At 35.0% G+C, this 17,562-nt stretch overlaps 1 protein-coding gene across 2 annotated transcripts in view; it reads right to left on the bottom strand.

The window, feature by feature from the left end:
• Positions 1-17,562, bottom strand: part of LOC121370824 (vacuolar protein sorting-associated protein 13D-like) — a 118,815-nt gene that overhangs the window by 11,505 nt on the left and 89,748 nt on the right. For both annotated transcript variants that reach the window (XM_041496311.1, XM_041496312.1), the window contains 12 exons: positions 14,435-14,607; positions 13,708-13,831; positions 13,234-13,306; positions 12,365-12,521; positions 11,780-11,852; positions 10,765-10,989; positions 8,782-8,854; positions 8,025-8,224; positions 5,039-5,155; positions 4,407-4,556; positions 2,218-2,364; positions 1,524-1,657 (listed from right to left, as the gene is read on the bottom strand). In XM_041496311.1, the coding sequence (XP_041352245.1) occupies positions 1,524-1,657; positions 2,218-2,364; positions 4,407-4,556; positions 5,039-5,155; positions 8,025-8,224; positions 8,782-8,854; positions 10,765-10,989; positions 11,780-11,852; positions 12,365-12,521; positions 13,234-13,306; positions 13,708-13,831; positions 14,435-14,607 (1,646 nt within the window). The remainder of the gene's footprint in view (positions 1-1,523; positions 1,658-2,217; positions 2,365-4,406; positions 4,557-5,038; positions 5,156-8,024; positions 8,225-8,781; positions 8,855-10,764; positions 10,990-11,779; positions 11,853-12,364; positions 12,522-13,233; positions 13,307-13,707; positions 13,832-14,434; positions 14,608-17,562) is intronic.

Genomic DNA, 17,562 nt, shown 5'->3' with positions numbered 1-17,562 from the left:
TACATGTAGATGTAATTTCTGATTAATCTACATGTAGATGTAATTTCTGATTAATCATGTAGATGTAATTTCTGATTAACCTACATGTAGATGTAATTTCTGATTAATCTACATGTAGATGTAATTTCTGATTAATCATGTAGATGTAATTTCTGATTAATCTACATGTAGATGTAATTTCTGATTAACCTACATGTAGATGTAATTTCTGATTAATCTACATGTAGATGTCATTTCTGATTAATCATGTAGATGTCATTTCTGATTAATCATGTAGATGTCATTTCTGATTAATCTACATGTAGATGTAATTTCTGATTAATCCACATGTAGATGTAATTTCTGAATAATCCACATGTAGATGTAATTTCTGATTAATCTACATGTAGATGTAATTTCTGATTAATCTACATGTAGATGTAATTTCTGATTAATCTACATGCAGATGTAATTTCTGATTAATCTACATGTAGATGTAATTTCTGATTAATCATGTAGATATAATTTCTGATTAACCTACATGTAGATGTAATTTCTGATTAATCTACATGTAGATGCAATTTCTGATTAATCATGTAGATGTAATTTCTGATTAATCCACATGTAGATGTAATTTCTGATTAATCCACATGTAGATGTAATTTCTGATTAATCTAAGTGTAGATGTAATTTCTGAATAATCATGTAGATGTAATTTCTGATTAATCTACATGTAGATGTAATTTCTGATTAATCATGTAGATGTAATTTCTGATTATTTACGGCTATATGGCGTCAGAAATATGTTTCAAGACCAGATAGAAAAAAAAAAAAAAAAAAGTGTTTTATTTAACGACGCACTCAACACATTTTATTTACGGTTATATGGCGTCAGACATATGGTTAAGGACCACACAGATATTTTTAGAGGAAACCTGCTGTTGCCACATAGGCTACTCTTTTACGACAGGCAGCAAGGGATCTTTTATTTGCACTTCCCACAGGCAGGATAGCACAAACCATGGCCTTTGTTGAACCAGTTATGGATCACTGGTCGGTGCAAGTGGTTTACACCTACCCATTGAGCCTTGCGGAGCACTCACTCAGGGTTTGGAGTCGGTATCTGGATTAAAAATTCCATGCCTCGACTGGGATCCGAACCCAGTACCTACCAGCCTGTAGACCGATGGCCTGCCACGATGCCACTGGGGCCGGCAAAGACAAGATAGATACTAAGAGATGAAACCTGCTGTTGCCACTTCACGAATAGCTCTTTTCGATTAGCAGCTAGGGATCTTTTATATGCACCATCCTAGACAGGATAGTACATACCATGACCTTTGTTATACCAATCATAGAGAACATGCCGGGACTAGAAATAGCCCAATGGGCCCACAAACAGGGATCTGTTCTAGACCAAGCGTGAATCAGGCAAGCACTTTACCACTGGGCTATGTACAAGTGAGTTTTTATGCACACAAAAATAGCTGAAGTAAACCAACTTGTCCATCCATGGTTATCAGGTCAGCTCTTCTTGTACTAACCTGTGAGTGTCACAACTCTCCTCCATTTTCTTCATGTCATCCTCAGGCTTGTTGTATCCAGCAAACTGTAGCAGTTTCCATAGCAACTTCTCCTCCAGATGGACTGTCATTTTCTTTGTCGACACAATCAAGTGCTGAAACATTATTACGTGAAATCTTTTTATTTGCATGATGGCACAATTCAAATTGCAAGGCACACCAAACTGAGACAGAAAACAGAAATCAAGAACCAAGAAATTTATCTGTGCAATGTAGTAATATCCATAAAAATAAACCCAAATACATCATGAATACCTATTACTTCTGCACAACAAATAAAAGCAATTAACCAGGTCAATATTTAGTGGGGGGGGGGGGGGGGGGGGGGGGGGAGAGGAGTCAGGAGGATACTGTCCCAAAAAAAAAAGGTGTCTCTTTTGATTTGTATAAAAGTTCCCTTTTGTCTAGATGGAGAAGATCCTATATTACGGCACCCTGATTCTTTTTATACCACTCTGACGCCATATAACTGTGAATAAAACATTTTCTTTCTTTTGTACCACCTCTCCTATCAGCTCCCCAGTTATTTTAAGTCAAGGATGATCATGTTCACTAAAAACTGTAGTTCATCATCATACTTATTAGTAATCAATTATCATATGGATAGAATTGAAAAAAATGGACAAAAATTAAAGAACTCTAAATCCTGACAAACCTTAAATATCTCAGCATTCCACTTGGCACTGCGCACCTTGTGAGCAGTGATGTGTAGAGCAGGTGTGTTGTCAGCAACGTCACTCCGGGTCTGCGGGGTCACAAACAGCAGCACAGACCGCTGGGCACCAAACATCTGGTTGTCAATCTGTACAATATACAAGAATTCTGCAGACTTAAATGTCTCGTCTAACATAAAACAATTTCACTGTGATAAACATACATAGGTGCAACTATAAACCCAAGTTTCATTGAAGTAGGCCATAGCCGCCATCGTAAAAGTAATACCTATATCTCACCTTTTTAGTTCATTAAGACGAGACAAAAATTACTGTGACACTGTGTAAAACTAAAACATACATATCTGTTAGCTGCACATTTTCCTAGATAAACATACAACACAAACTGTGGCCTTATGCAAATTAGGTTAAAGCATGCTGTACTGGTAAACAACTCAGCAGTCAGCAGTTTGGGCTATCTGTCCAGGACAGTGGTTAAAGATTAGATGTTAGTGATACATATGATAAAGAGATTATTACCAGAGTGTTTTTCGGTATCATCAATATCATATATTAGGAATAAAAATTGTATTATGCGAGCCTCTGATGAGCATAATGCATTATTTTTATTCCTAATATATATCGACAATACCGAAACACACGAGGGTAATAATCTCTTTATTATATAATCTCAAGCGTAATACATGTTTTTGTAAACTGTACACGCAATTTTAATTCCAGTCCGCCATTACTAGATATTCAAATGACGTAAGAATATGTGGTGTGGTGTCTTTTTGAATGGAAATGACATCAAACTCGAATGACGTCATTTTGGATGTCCTTGCATCAAAATAAACTAGTGCATAACATTTTTTGTTTTCTGAATGCTGGACAGCTTTCAGTGTAAAATTGCTATTGAAATTGAAATGTTTTTATATGATGACTATGAATGCATACGTCAATTATGGAGTGTCACCCAAGTATGTTTGCTAGTGCCGTGACCTCGATTAACTGACATCTAATTTGCAAAGTTATCAAATTCTTAATGTACAGGTATGTGATCTAAAAAATATCACATGCTTTGATTGCACTGAAAATGTAAGATATTATATGATAAATATAGATTATTATACAAGCTTGTGTGTCATACTGATTTTACGAAATGAGTGTCAGGATTTTTGTATTACCCGAGCGAGAGCCATGGTAATACATGAATCCTGACACGAGTTTCGTAAAATCAGTAAGTTTCACATGCGAGCGTAATAATTTCTTTATTATCCACATTATTCAAAATATTAAATTCAGGAATAACAAGCTAGGGCTATGTCAAAACGTTTCAAACGTAACTAAAAAGAGACGATGAAACGACGACATTTTCAGGAATGATGTCATTTTACATTAATTACGTCATTTATTGTGCACGTGAAATCATTATGACACATGTGGGTCATATTGGTTATATTTCTCTGAATATCTTGCACTATGTAGATAATAAATGTAATTATTATAAGATAAATTAATATAGCGACATCTCTGCACTAAGCCACTAAACTCTCTCTGGGTAGAAGCTGATATTGGGATGCACCTCTGAGTTATGCCTTACAGTAACACCAACAAGGACAACTAAATCATTTTACTTTTGATTTAGTCACTGGGTTTCCCTTTTCATGGTATGTGTTATTCTGTGTGTGGGAAAGTCACTTTTCTGTTAAACAATATTATAGCTCATACTTTTAACTTGATGAAATCACAAAATGTTTCTTATCTTCTAAATTCAAGGACCATAACTCTGTGAAAAAGAGGTAAATCGCTATGAAAGTTAAATTTGATAAGCAACATGATAAAGTGATACACCAAATTTTAGCTAAATAACTCGAAGCAATGCAAATTGTTTTTCTGTAAAACTGTATGTGGGACAGACCGACAGACAGAAAGGCAGATAAGACAAAAACAGACAAAGACACACAGACAGATGGACAGAAGGACAGTGACAAAATCTAGTCCCCCCCACCCCCGGCTGTACCCTAAGGGAGAAATAAGGAGAGATTTGACCGACAGACACAAAGACACACAGACAAACACAGATAAAGATACACAGACGGACGGACAGAAGGATAGTGACAAAATCTAGTCCCCTCCGGCTGTACCCATAAGGGAGAAATAAGGAGAGATTTGACTGAGAAATGATTACCTGAAGTAAACCAACTTGTCCATCCATGGTCATCAGGTCAGCCTCTGAGCTGAACGTCATGGAGATTGTACCCAGTGTGATATAGAGTAGCTCTTCAGGCAGAGAGTTAACAACCGATATCCCAATACCTCCTCGCAGATTTATCTCCACCTGAATTACAAACAAGCATTAATGCGTAACTAACATCATGTTTAGTTATAAAGGAAGGTAGGAAATGTTTTATTTAATGACGCACTTGTTTATTTAAAGGTTTTAAAGTAATTTACTTTGGAAATTTTTTTTTTACCTTATGTGAAAACTTTGTTTATTATCGGTGAACTATACTTTAATAGAATTTCTGACAAGCATAGATAAGAAGGTTGCTTGGCAATAGATCAGCTAATACTAACAGAACGTATTCATATTTGTATCAAAATCTTGCACTGAAATGTAAAACAATATCAATTCTTCAGCGTGTCACAATAATTTATGCACCAATATTTTCCCAATCACACTATATTTATTGGCTGAAAAAAAAAGAACATTACTTTTTAATGAAAAAATATACATCTATTATAGAAAATAACATTTTAACCTCTATAAATCGGGCATTTGAAACAAGATACATCTACATATATAGCAATATATTTAACCTCTATATTTTGGATATCTGCATTGTCTGGTGAAGACTGGAGTTCCCGCGGAGGTGTCCCACTTTGTTCGTACACTTCCCAGTCTTCAATTTCTTCCAGCCGACGTCGTACAATAGTCTGAAATGATTCGTCACATCATGATCAGTTTCATAATTAACAGTTTAATTAAAAACATAACTATCATAAAGATTAATAATTAATAAAACCTTCTTTTTGTATCATTGTTGTAAGTATAAAGTAAAGTAAAGTTTGTTTTATTTAACGATGCCACTAGAGCACATTGACTTTTTGACTTTTTATCTTATCATCGGCTATTGGACGTCAAACATATGGTCATTCTGACACTGTTTTTTTTTTTTTTAGAGGAAACCCACTGTCATCACATAGGCTACTCTTTTTACGACAGGCAGCAAGGGATCTTTTATTTGCGCTTCCCACAGGCAGGATAGCACAAACCATGTCCTTTGTTGAACCAGTTATGGATCACTGGTCGGTGCAAGTGGTTTACACCTACACATTGAGCCTTGCGGAGCACTCACTCAGGGTTTGGAGTCGGTATCTAGATTAAAAATTCCATGCCTCGACTGGGATTCGAACCCAGTACCTACCAGCCTGTAGACAGATGGCCTAACCACGACGCCACCAAGGCCGGTGGTTTTAAGTATAAAGACTCTGAAAGTGGTACCAGGTAAATCCTCGCCATAGCTTACTTAACATAATTTCATAGCCATGATTTTGCTGGGATCAATATTTTTGTTTTACTTCACCTTCCACTTTCAATACCTATGTTAACAAAACTATATAATACTATCCATTAAATTCTTACACAACATAAAAAAACAGCACAGTCTTACACCACCGACATACCGTATTTTCCGGCATATAAGCCGCTACTTTTTTACTGTGAATTGCAAGGTGTGGTTTATAAAATGGTGGGGTTTATTTATGAATTTTATGGTAACCGCCGTGCGTATAAACAGCACTTTTTTTTTTTTTCATTCTCATAATAATAATATAGCATACCAAATGACTGGGACTTAAGTATTACGATGGAATGGCTCTTTATTAATAGTCTAGTCAGGCTAGAAACAATACAACATGTGTGTATTGTTATACTTACGGTGTCAAAAATAGACTCAATCACAAAGTTTCTTAGTTTGTTTTCTGTAACATTTATTGTTAGTAGTGCATCAGATGTGTGTGTCTGGTGTTTCAAAATGAAGTCACTCGCCTCATAGTAATGTTGTTATAGTTTGTAGCAAACACACCCAACTTGCATATTCAGTACTCCAGATAAAAAGCCAGTACTGGCAGCCTAAACAATGTCATGTGACACAATTACAATGTCATGGCCATTTACGGCCAATTGCAAAAGCCGGACCTTAACAATGACATCAAAACAGTATCTTGATATCTTTAATGCCTCTGTTTGTTACCTGTTTGTAATTTTTAATTAACATATCAGAATGTAAGTCCAGTACGAAGCTTGTGAATTAAAATCACATAATCAGATGTTTGTATTACATGTCGACATTCCCAATCTAATTAGCCCGCTAATTTATACAGAGCATAACTTTTTTGTATTTCATTATATTACATGTAATTATATATATATTATAAATATACAATTCTGGGCAAATATTATTTTAAAAAGGCCATCGTTTAAAAGTTATAAAACAATGTTGAAACTGTAAACAATCGACAGGATCGTGCTTAGCTTCGGTTCACTGTCAATGGTCTATATATCCAGCTTGACCCGACCTCGTATGAATATGTACTTTTTGCACACGGCATGCTAATTAGGTTACAGAGAAACGTGTAATCGAGTGAGTACAAGTAATTTTTACTTGTGAACTTTTTGGGGTTCACGCTTTGTAATCATACGGGAACAAATAAAATCTTATCAAGTATTTTTTTTTTCTTTGCAACTAATGCAAGATTACGAACAATGCATTACCAAGTTCTTGTTAATATTTTCATAAAAATAGCGGGCTTTGTCAACAGTGTGTTTTGTTTACGAAACTTACGATTAGGTGAAATGAAACTGAAAGCCACGTACACAATCAACAATTATTTATTGTTTAAATTTAAGGGAGAATGGATCTCTCTATTATTATTAAATACAAACAATAAATAACTGTAATTAAGTTTATGGCTTTATTTCAACCGCGGTTTATTTAAAGGTGCGGTTTATGTACGGACGAAGGTCGGAACTTTGTCTAAAAACAAGGGGTGCAGTTTATACACCAGTGCGTATAATAGGTCGGAAAATACGGTATTTATTTTTTTAACAATTAAACTTTGACTGAATTCTGTTTGATATATACTGATCCAACCAGCGACATACAACTGATATATATCAGACTGTGTTATGTGTGTCCTATCTGTGAGAGAGTGCATAAAAAAGTTCCCTTGCTGTCAATAGAAAACTGTAGCTGGTTTCATCTGAAGACTATGTATCAGAATTATAACAAAATATGTATTACATACAATACTGATGATTATTTAATCAAAGTGATTACACTTATCAAGGAATTACACTTTTTAATAAAATGTCAAGGCCATACAAAATGCAGAAACATACTACATGTATATAAAAAACTACACCAACTAAACCCAACCTTTATTCAATTAACAGACACTGAGAAACTATTCTTTCTACTTCTCTCCCCAGCACATATTGCTCCAATCATAGGGCAGTATTGCTATGAGATGTTCGAACAAAGACGTCTTCTACTTTGAGTTGCTAGACCTCCTACCTAATGACAATGTCAAATGACTTGTTAAATATTGTTACTAGTATATAAATTATAATTGTGCTAGAATATGGTAACATTTATAACATGTATTGTTTTCTTCTTCTTTTCTTCTTCTTTTCTTGATGTTGATATTATTATTCATGTCTGTATAATTCATAAACAGAAATAAATGATTGAATTGAAATTGTTGTTAGAAACAATATAACTTTACTGTTTAAATTACTAACAGTATGCTGAATGTCATTGATCTGCAGAATTCTGATTGGTCCCTCCATCAACACTTTGACAGCCAGACAGCCTGACCCAGGACGTAATTTCTGACGTGAAATCTGCATGTGTGGTGGCGTATGACCTCTGTGTTCGGGCGAGGGTGGTTCGTCAAAGTTTCGTGGAAGACCAGGTCTGGGACCAAGCACAACAACAGCACCTGTTCGAAAAAACAATATAAAATTATACTAATAAATATATACTGAACTTCACAAACAAAAGTCAAAAGTCAGTTTTTAACATAAAATAATCTATCGACTTATGAAATATAACACCAAGATTATTCACTATAACATTGGAAGGCTTCTCCAACCATGTTTGTCTTTCCGACACACTTGCTGTTATTAAAAAAATTAAAAAAAATTGACACTGGCTGTGATAAATTATATGGCTGCCAAATACTACTTAAGGTTGTCTAATTAATTGCTCACTTCACATATGAATCCTAACAGCACAAAATTCTTGGCTAATATACAGATGTTTGAAACTCCAAAATTAGCTTTAATTGAAATGCGAGTATTGGTGAAAAAGCCAAAAATAAGGATTTGACAAATCCACTAAATCTCGGTACCGGCTTCTATATATTTGGTTTGAACTAGTGAAAATGATCAACTGTATTACTATAATACATAGGGCACTCACCAAAGCCTCTGTTATGACTACAGACTTTCTCAAACACTGCATAAATGCAAAATAAACCATTAAATTAATCTTTACCTTCTTGGAGTCCAGAACTGCCACCCACTGCCTGCACACACAGCATACCAGCACTGCATGTCAGTGTACCTGCCTGAAAAACATTAAACAAAAAACATCTTTAAAAAACAGAATATTTATAATAAAATGCATTACGGTAACCTTAAATTTTATTGTACTTTTTCTTCAATCATAAATCAGGGTTTCGGTGAAATCAGTATTTACAAAATTATAGCATCACTATAAAATTAATAAACTCTTTAAGATGTGTGTGAACCCTATGAGGAATCAAATGAGGAATCAATCCTATGACGACCGGCCTCGGTGGCGTCGTGGTTAGGCCTCCGGTCTACAGACTGGTAGGTACTGGGTTCAGATCCCAGTCGTGGCATGGGATTTTTAATCCAGATACCGACTCCAAACCCTGAGTGAGTGCTCCACAAGGCTCAATGGGTAGGTGTGATCCATAACTGGTTCAACAAAGGCCATGGTTTGTGCTATCCTGCCTGTGGGAAGAGCAAATAAAAGATCCCTGGCTGCTAATCGGAAAGAGTAGACCATGTAGTGGCAACAGCGGGTTTCCTCTCAAAATCTGTGTGGTCCTTAACTATGTTTGACGCCATATAACCGTAAATAAAATGTGTTGAGTGTGTCGTTAAATCAAACATTTCTTTCTTTCTTTCAATCCTATGACCCACTGCACTTCAGGTGCATGCTTTACTACTAAGCTATTACCTACACTCGAATAGAGTCTTGGACTTTAAAGAGTTTGCTGCCATTTAACAAGTAAAGTATATACATTGCATAATACCAGGCCGCCGGGCGAGACGTAGCCCAGTGGTACAGCACTCGCTCGATGCGCGGACATGTGGGATCGATCCCCATCGGTGGGCCCATTTGGCTATTTCTTGTTCCAGCCAGTGCACCACGACTGGTATATCAAAGGCCGTGCTATGTACTACCCTGTCTGTGGGATCGTGCATATAAAAGATCACTTGCTGCTAACTGAAAAGAGTAGTCCATGAAGTGGTGACAGCGGATTTCCTCTCTCAATATCTGTGTGGTCCTTAACCATATGTCTGACACTATATAACCGTAAATACAATGTGTTGAGTGCGTCGTTAAATAAACACATTTCTTTCTTTTTTAATACTAGGCCCTAATCTTGTTGGCGAAATGAGCATTTTCTTCGCCAAAAGTCAACTCAAGTCGCCAAGTTATTAGCAATAGTGAAAAGTCAAAGTCGCCGTAATATTCTGGACCTATTCAGATTTCAAAACCGAAATCACACAACAGATGTCAAAACCCCGACTTGTTTATTGTCATAGCTCACTTGGCACCTTGTTGCCCTATGTCGGACAGTGTTTTTACTTTTACTTTCCAAATGAAATGTTACGAAATAGAGCCATAAATGTTCACTTTGCCTATTTTTATAAAACTCCCATTTCTCCTGGGATGGGAGAAGTTACTTCTACTTTTTCAATTCTAGATTGGGGCCTGTAATATTATGTAATAGTAGTCGCTTCATATAATAATAAGCTTTATTGCTTATTAAATGACTACTATTACATAATATTAATCAATGTATATATTTTACTAGAATATTGGTGGCTGCATATCCAAGGTGTTTCTGGTTCTCCTAATGTTTATAGTAATCCAAACTAGATTTTATCACCTAATAATTTTTTATGTACGAAAACAAATTATATTAGGAAATAAAAAAGACGACTAAGCTACTACAGACAATAGGATGATCAGAAACACACTGGATATAGCGACACTAAAGTTCTGAACCAGAAAATGTATTTAAATGTAATTTTAGTAATCAAAAAAGGCATCATTAGTCAGAAACATCTTACAGTAGCAGCAGACTTGTGACAGTCTCTTTAACATCATGGCAATATCATATAACTTGCCTGTTTGTCATATAATTCGAGATTTCCAGTACAGACCCTAGTTTTTATAAGAATGGGCTATGGGTGTTCTTTTATTCATGTGACTCACCTCAGAGAATTTCCACGTCTGTGTAGACTTGCGCCTCGCATCTCGTTTCCTCAGTTTGAGAGGGACACACCTGCCCGGCTGTGGGGCGATGTCGGCTATATCGAGAACCAGGCCTTGAGCAGTGGTGGCCTTGCTGTTCCTGGGGTCGCGAGGCGGCATCGAGCCCTCGTGTTCCAGCATACCATCGCCAGTCATCCTCCACATCTGGGACCTCTTACCCGTCTCCTGAAACAGAACAGTGTAGCGTCAGACATATGGTTAAGGACCACACAGATATATAGAGAGGAAACCCGCTGTCACCACTTCATGGGCCACTCTTCACCATCCCACAGACAGGATGGTACATACCATGACCTTTGTTACACCAGTTGTGGAGCACTGGCTTGGAACGAGAAATAGCCCAATGGGGCCACTGACCGGGATTGATCCTAAATCGACCGCGCATCAAGTGAGTGCTTTACCATTGGGCTACATCCCACCCCAAGAACAGTGTGTACCATAAATCATTTATGTGCTATCACTGGAAACTTTACTGAGTCTTATTTACTGTAGTAGTAGTAGTAGTAGATATCGAGTCCTATGTTGTTTTGTTGTTGTTGTAGTAGCTGTATAGCAACAGCAGCAGTAGTAGTAGTAGCAGACTTCATTTGTTTTTTAAATCAAACAATAGAAGACAAACATCTGATGATAATTTTTAGATTAATGGAGAAGCTGCATTATTTCTCTGCTTAACAGGGCCATTCGCCATACTTACTGTTAATGTTGTATAATGTACATGTACCTAATTATTAAAACAGCAAATAAATACATTCTTAAAAATGTAATCTATTTTAATCCATACTGAGGTGTGAAGACCAATTTAATATTGTTGTTATGAGACTCCCCAAAATAACAGTTTTATAATGGCCATCTTATTTCTGTAACCAACTGATTGTAAATCTCAGTCCGATAGTTTACTGTAACACCATTAAGTTAATTTTTATAAATTATATAATTATTTAACTAAAGAACTCACTTTCCTCTTGAATACCAAGTTGTTGTCATGGACGCAGTCCAACACTAATTCCCTGTATGATCCAGTATAATTTCTGAAAAGAAGATGAATGTCACACATGTATATTAACAAATATTGTTCACATGTTATTTGAGTATCATCAACCAACAGTCAAGAGTAAACAGCAGCTTAACCAGACTGACTATATTAATTTTGTAAACCAACATGTTGCGATCAAAAGTCTAAAGCAGGAAACATTATATTTTTAAAAATTTTGATTAGCACCAGTTGTGAGTAACAACTACTATAATTTAATGTTTTATAATCGTGTAGCAGTCTCTGAAATTTGCATTGTGAATCCCGATGTGATATTGAACAAATTGTTCATGGAAAAGTATGAAAAAATTATAACAAAATCAAAGAACCCAGAACAAATGAGCCTTTTTCAATTAAAATAAATTTGGCCCATAATGTTTTATAATTCAAACCTTTTTAATATGTTTTATTATGTGAGTAGATTATTGTACCGTCTATTTTAATGGGTACAAACTCGGAACAGTCCCTGTAAGTGTAATACGAATGTTACTTAAGAAAAATAAAAAATACCTGCTGAAGGTGTGAGTTGCTGCAATGTATATGAAGTTTTCATAGCACAGCTGAGGTCCTTCCTCCAGCTTGTTGAGGTTGTACGTGGCGGATGTTCCCCCCGGAATCTTCAGAGTCAGTTGAGGACTCATAGTGGGTTCGTCCCAGGCATATGGAACTAGGAAAAATTTAACACAGCGATATCACACAGAGATATAAAAATGGTTTTATAGGTTAACATTTCAATATTTTATAATAAAGGTTTTAGTAGAAAGGACTCAAGGTTAGATGTTAAAAGCATAATTGCATATTATCTTCATTTCCTTTCTGTAAATGAAAGCATCTTACCAATAATGCTCTACAGAAGGAAATGTTTTATTTAACGACGCACTCAACACATTTTATTTATGGAAACCCGCTGTCACCACTTCATTGGCTACTCTTTTTGATTAGCAGCAAGGGATCTTTTATATGCACCATCCCATAGACAGGATAGCACATACCATGGCCTTTGATGTACCAGTCGTGGTGCACTGGCTGGAGAGAGAAATAGCCCAATGGCATCAATTCCAAACCAACCGCGCATCAAGCAAGTGCTTTATCACTAGGCTACGTATCACCCCATATTCTCTACAGATGAAGTTTTATAATACAGTGGGTTATTGGGTGTTTTGTATTTTTATCAAAGTGTCCATACATAGGCTGTATATAAAAAAAAATCCTTAGGTGACAGCAACAGTAGCAGACACAAATTACTGCCAGCTACCTACAAACGAACACTCTGCGAATTCTGCAAAATTTGCAGCTGTCATGTAGTATCAGTTATTGAATATTATCTTGTATACAAGGCTCATAGAATAACTAAAGCATCAAACTGCAATGAGACCCACCAGAAGAATGTGGCTTCAGTTGTTTCCTCAAACAATCCTCTGTAGTTCCAGTCTGATAAAACAGGATGGGTACCTGAAAATTTAAAATCACATATTAAATAAAATCCATACATTAATGCACCAATGAAAACCATTTCACATCATTTTAACCATATAAAAAGCTGTTTTTATAAAGAGCCAATCAACCTCTACTACTTGAAATCCAATGGCAATTATACATGTATGTAAAGTATGATCATATTTTGCACGCAATTTATACATTTAATATACAATTTGTTAAGCATTAGATAACATGCCATTAACCTTTGTGTACAGAAATGCATTCATGTATGTGTTTCTAATTAATTTTAATTCCAGAAATGTTGTAACAATGACCAGGAATCTTTTACACAATAAACTTGCCAATATTACTGGACCGGAAACTGAAGAATGTGTCAATTCTACAATGTAATTTCAGTAAAGCAAACAACTCACCTCTGAATGGTTATCCAGCCTGAATGGTGGCGGCATGACATCACCGTCAGCAAATATGATGAAGAATGTGGGCCCCTGAAGCAGCACTTCTACCTTCAGCAACAAGCAGTCACTGTCATTGTTTCTGCAATGTTAACAAGTGACGTATAATGTTTTGTATTGCTAAACATTTGTTGTCTTGTTTTAATTACAAATTTTACAATAATAATCATAATAGATCCATATGAAACATACTTTTATTTTCTTCTATTTCATGACCATACACTAAACAATTTAAACATACCTTTTTTAAGTCCTAACATTTGGGATATGAGCAAAAAACTTAGTAAATTAGAAAGCAAGATCTTGATGGGTAAACTTTGCCTTAGGTTTAATAACAAAATTATCGGTCGCATGGCAAGACAAACCTTTCCTTAAAAAGAGGGCTATGATGGCAACTTACTTTTTACCCAGTTTTCTAAGACAAAAATTATTGCACTTTGTGCCTTTAGCTCTGGATAGCTTAATATACAATTTGTTGGATATGTATGCCTTTTATCATATTACCTATAGTTATTTTACTACTGTTTTGACAAATACAACATTTAATGTATGGGAAGGACATGGTGGCACCATGTAATTTTTCTTGCTGTTGATAAGAAGGGCAACCATATCACTTGCCATCATTGCTGTGGTAAAATTCAAACCCTGTTATATGGTATTAACAGTAGAGCTAGTTCTTACAAACCTCATATTAATATGGAAAGAGCTGACTTTGTCAATGAAGAAACCTCCTGACCAATGGCAGCCAGGCTTATCCATCTGAACACAGAGCAACTGGTCAAAATCTGTCCTCGGCCAATGAAATGCTATTTTACAATCAGGCAGAGCCACAAGATGATCAGCCACTCCAGCAAATTTCTGTTCAAAACAAAAACAGTGTGATATTACTAGACAACTGCAGATGGCTGTTACAATAAAATATGTAATTGTACATTTAATACAGTGAGATGACATCTTAAACCAGGTTGCTAAGATAATGCTTTAAATTTTTTAAATTATTTTTTCTATATATATCAGAAATGTATAATAATTTGTATAATTTAATTTTATTACAACAAATATGAATTGAAGAGGCAGTCTCAAAGTTGCGAAATAACCAAGGATATTTCTTTATTTTCATTATAAAATGTAAAGATTATGCAAAACATGCATTCAAATAATTTCATTTACAAATGTACAACTATTTATAAAATTTATATTATTGTTTTTAGGTAATTATGCAAAGATTAATACGACAGATGCAACTTTGGGAATATACCCTTGAACAACTTTAATACTCAGTAATAAAACAATAAACAAAATTCAATCAATCAATACAACAAAACTGAATACACTCAAATAAATTTTTTTAAATAATAAAACGGCCGAAACACTTTATGTGGGACAGATGGACAAACAGAAGGATGGAGACATGGAAGGGACTAAAAAATATTAAGAGTATACATGTATTCATGCGCTTAGAATACTTTAGTAAGGTAAAAATCTTTCAGGGATTTTTGTAATAATTATATAATTATTGTCCTTGAAATATAATGTAGAATTACATGCACCTAAAACAATGATAGCATTTACCAAGTATTTGAAAAGTTTACAAACAAATGGATATATCTCAGCTAGCAGTCGTACATGGGGAAAAGAAATTTAACTAAACATTTACCAAGCTAAATGGCTAGTATACTGCATGTCCATATTATGATACTGTGTACTAAACATCAACCAAAAATCTGTTGGAGCAAATGACCGATGATTACACTTTGCCATAGGTAAGCAGTACTGTAACGCTATAATGTAACAACAATTACCTGAACACTATTATACTTCTTATTAAATGGTCAAAATACAAACGATAACTACTAATGGCAATTATTTTTTAGTCTTCTAACATCGTTTTTAGTTGCTGTGAGGGTTGATAGTAAAGTGAAGTTTAAAAGCTGGCAATGGTACAGGAGTGTTTACTAATTATGGCATGAATTAGTATCTACATGTACATGTATGGTATTTAATATTTTTATTATATGTACACAATCCAAGTTTGCCCTTGATACGGGCTATATGATATGCATGTACATTCACACTGAACATTTTTATTATTGTATCTACATGTAGGCTACTTAGTATTGAAAAATGGAAAAATAATTATCTATTAGCAATAAAAAAAGCGCCAGCATTAAAAAACAATAAACAAAAAGAGTAAACATACCCCCCCCCCCCCCCAAAAAAAAAAAAAAAAAAATACAAAATAATAATAATAATAATAATAAACAAAAAAATAATAATAATAATTAAAAAATATACAATAAAATAAAGCATTACCCAAATCACTTTACAAGCCATAAGCCATAAGCCATAAGCAACAAGGCAAACTAGTGTCAGGGCTCTTAATTACATTTCTGGGATATTTTCCAAGATGTGATGATACTTTTCTAAGATTTAATGCAGTTGATTTTACCAAAGAATTGGCAACATAATTACATGTATGTACAGGTTTACTCATTTTATAAGAAAAGACTTAAAGTTTAAGTTAAACCAATATAACATTTTTACATTTTAAAACCTTGTTGTTCCCATCCAAGGTATTCTAAAGGTAGTGTGTTATACCAATAGCATCTAATAAGTCTCAGTTGGAAGGAAGGAAGAAATGTTTTATCTAATGACGTCCTCAACATATTTTTGTTTACGGTTATATTGTTACGGATCACTTGGATAAAGAGAGAGAAAACCCACTGCTGCTATCCCTATGCAACTCTTTTCAGTTAGCAGCAAGGAATCTTTTATACGCACCAGCCCACAGACTTTCTTACACCAGTTGTGGAATACTGGCTGGAAAGAGCCTCTGAGTTGGAAGTGCATTTAATACTACCATTGGTGTGATATGCAACAGGATTTGTTGTCAGTCATTTTATCTGCCCAGTAAATCTATATCATTTGTTGTGCACAACTAGTTATGGGTTATTCAAAGGTGTTTACCGATGCATGTATATCCAACACGAGCAATATAAATTGTCATTTTTATAAATTAATTATACGGGTACGGTGTTGTAGTATTTCTATCTATGTTTACTTAAAAGTTTCAACTCTAGCCACATGTTAGCTATGTCATCTATGGCATCCATTTAGATGGAATCACCTTTACAGGCCTTTGAAAATTGTGTGCACGATCGTTTTCGACCTCGAGTCGTTTGCACAAGTCTAGTTTTGCCTAACCCATTTTTCGTTCTCGCCCCCCCAAAAAAGACATTAAAAATATTTTACACTATCATTTGTCACTGTTCACATAACAATATATTTGTAACGGGTTACACAAAATGAAATGGGTTACCTAAAAAATAACAGCGCAACCCATATTTGGGTTACGCAAATGTTCAATTCTCAGATACCTGCTTCAGTGTAATTTTTCATGTGTGCAGTTTTCAATGAAGAATGAGTGGGATTACGGAAACCAAGCCATGCACATGGAAATGCTGCTACTGATAACCACAGAAGTGATTTGTGATGCGTTAGTTTTTCACGTTCTGCATCCACACATGCAAGGCTAAAACCCATGCACATGGAAGATGGTCCTAACAGGACAGATCAAATGTCAAAAAAATATTATGGTACACCGAACACCTTTCCAGGAAAGTTAAGCATTTCAATGACAAAAAGAAATCTAGTATTTTCCAGAACTAGTTTGACATATAAGAACCCTGTCAGTGAGTAAACAACAAAAAATGAAGTAAACATCAACTAACACCAAACACCAAAATGTTTATAATTATGACAAATAGCAAACCATACCTAGAAGCCAATGTCATGATAAAGTAAAAATAAACT

This window comes from Gigantopelta aegis, chromosome 4, assembly GCF_016097555.1.
Source record: "Gigantopelta aegis isolate Gae_Host chromosome 4, Gae_host_genome, whole genome shotgun sequence".
Lineage (NCBI taxonomy): Eukaryota > Metazoa > Mollusca > Gastropoda > Neomphalida > Peltospiridae > Gigantopelta > Gigantopelta aegis.
Note: the sequence above shows the minus strand (reverse complement) of the source record. Positions and strands in the feature narration are given on the sequence as shown.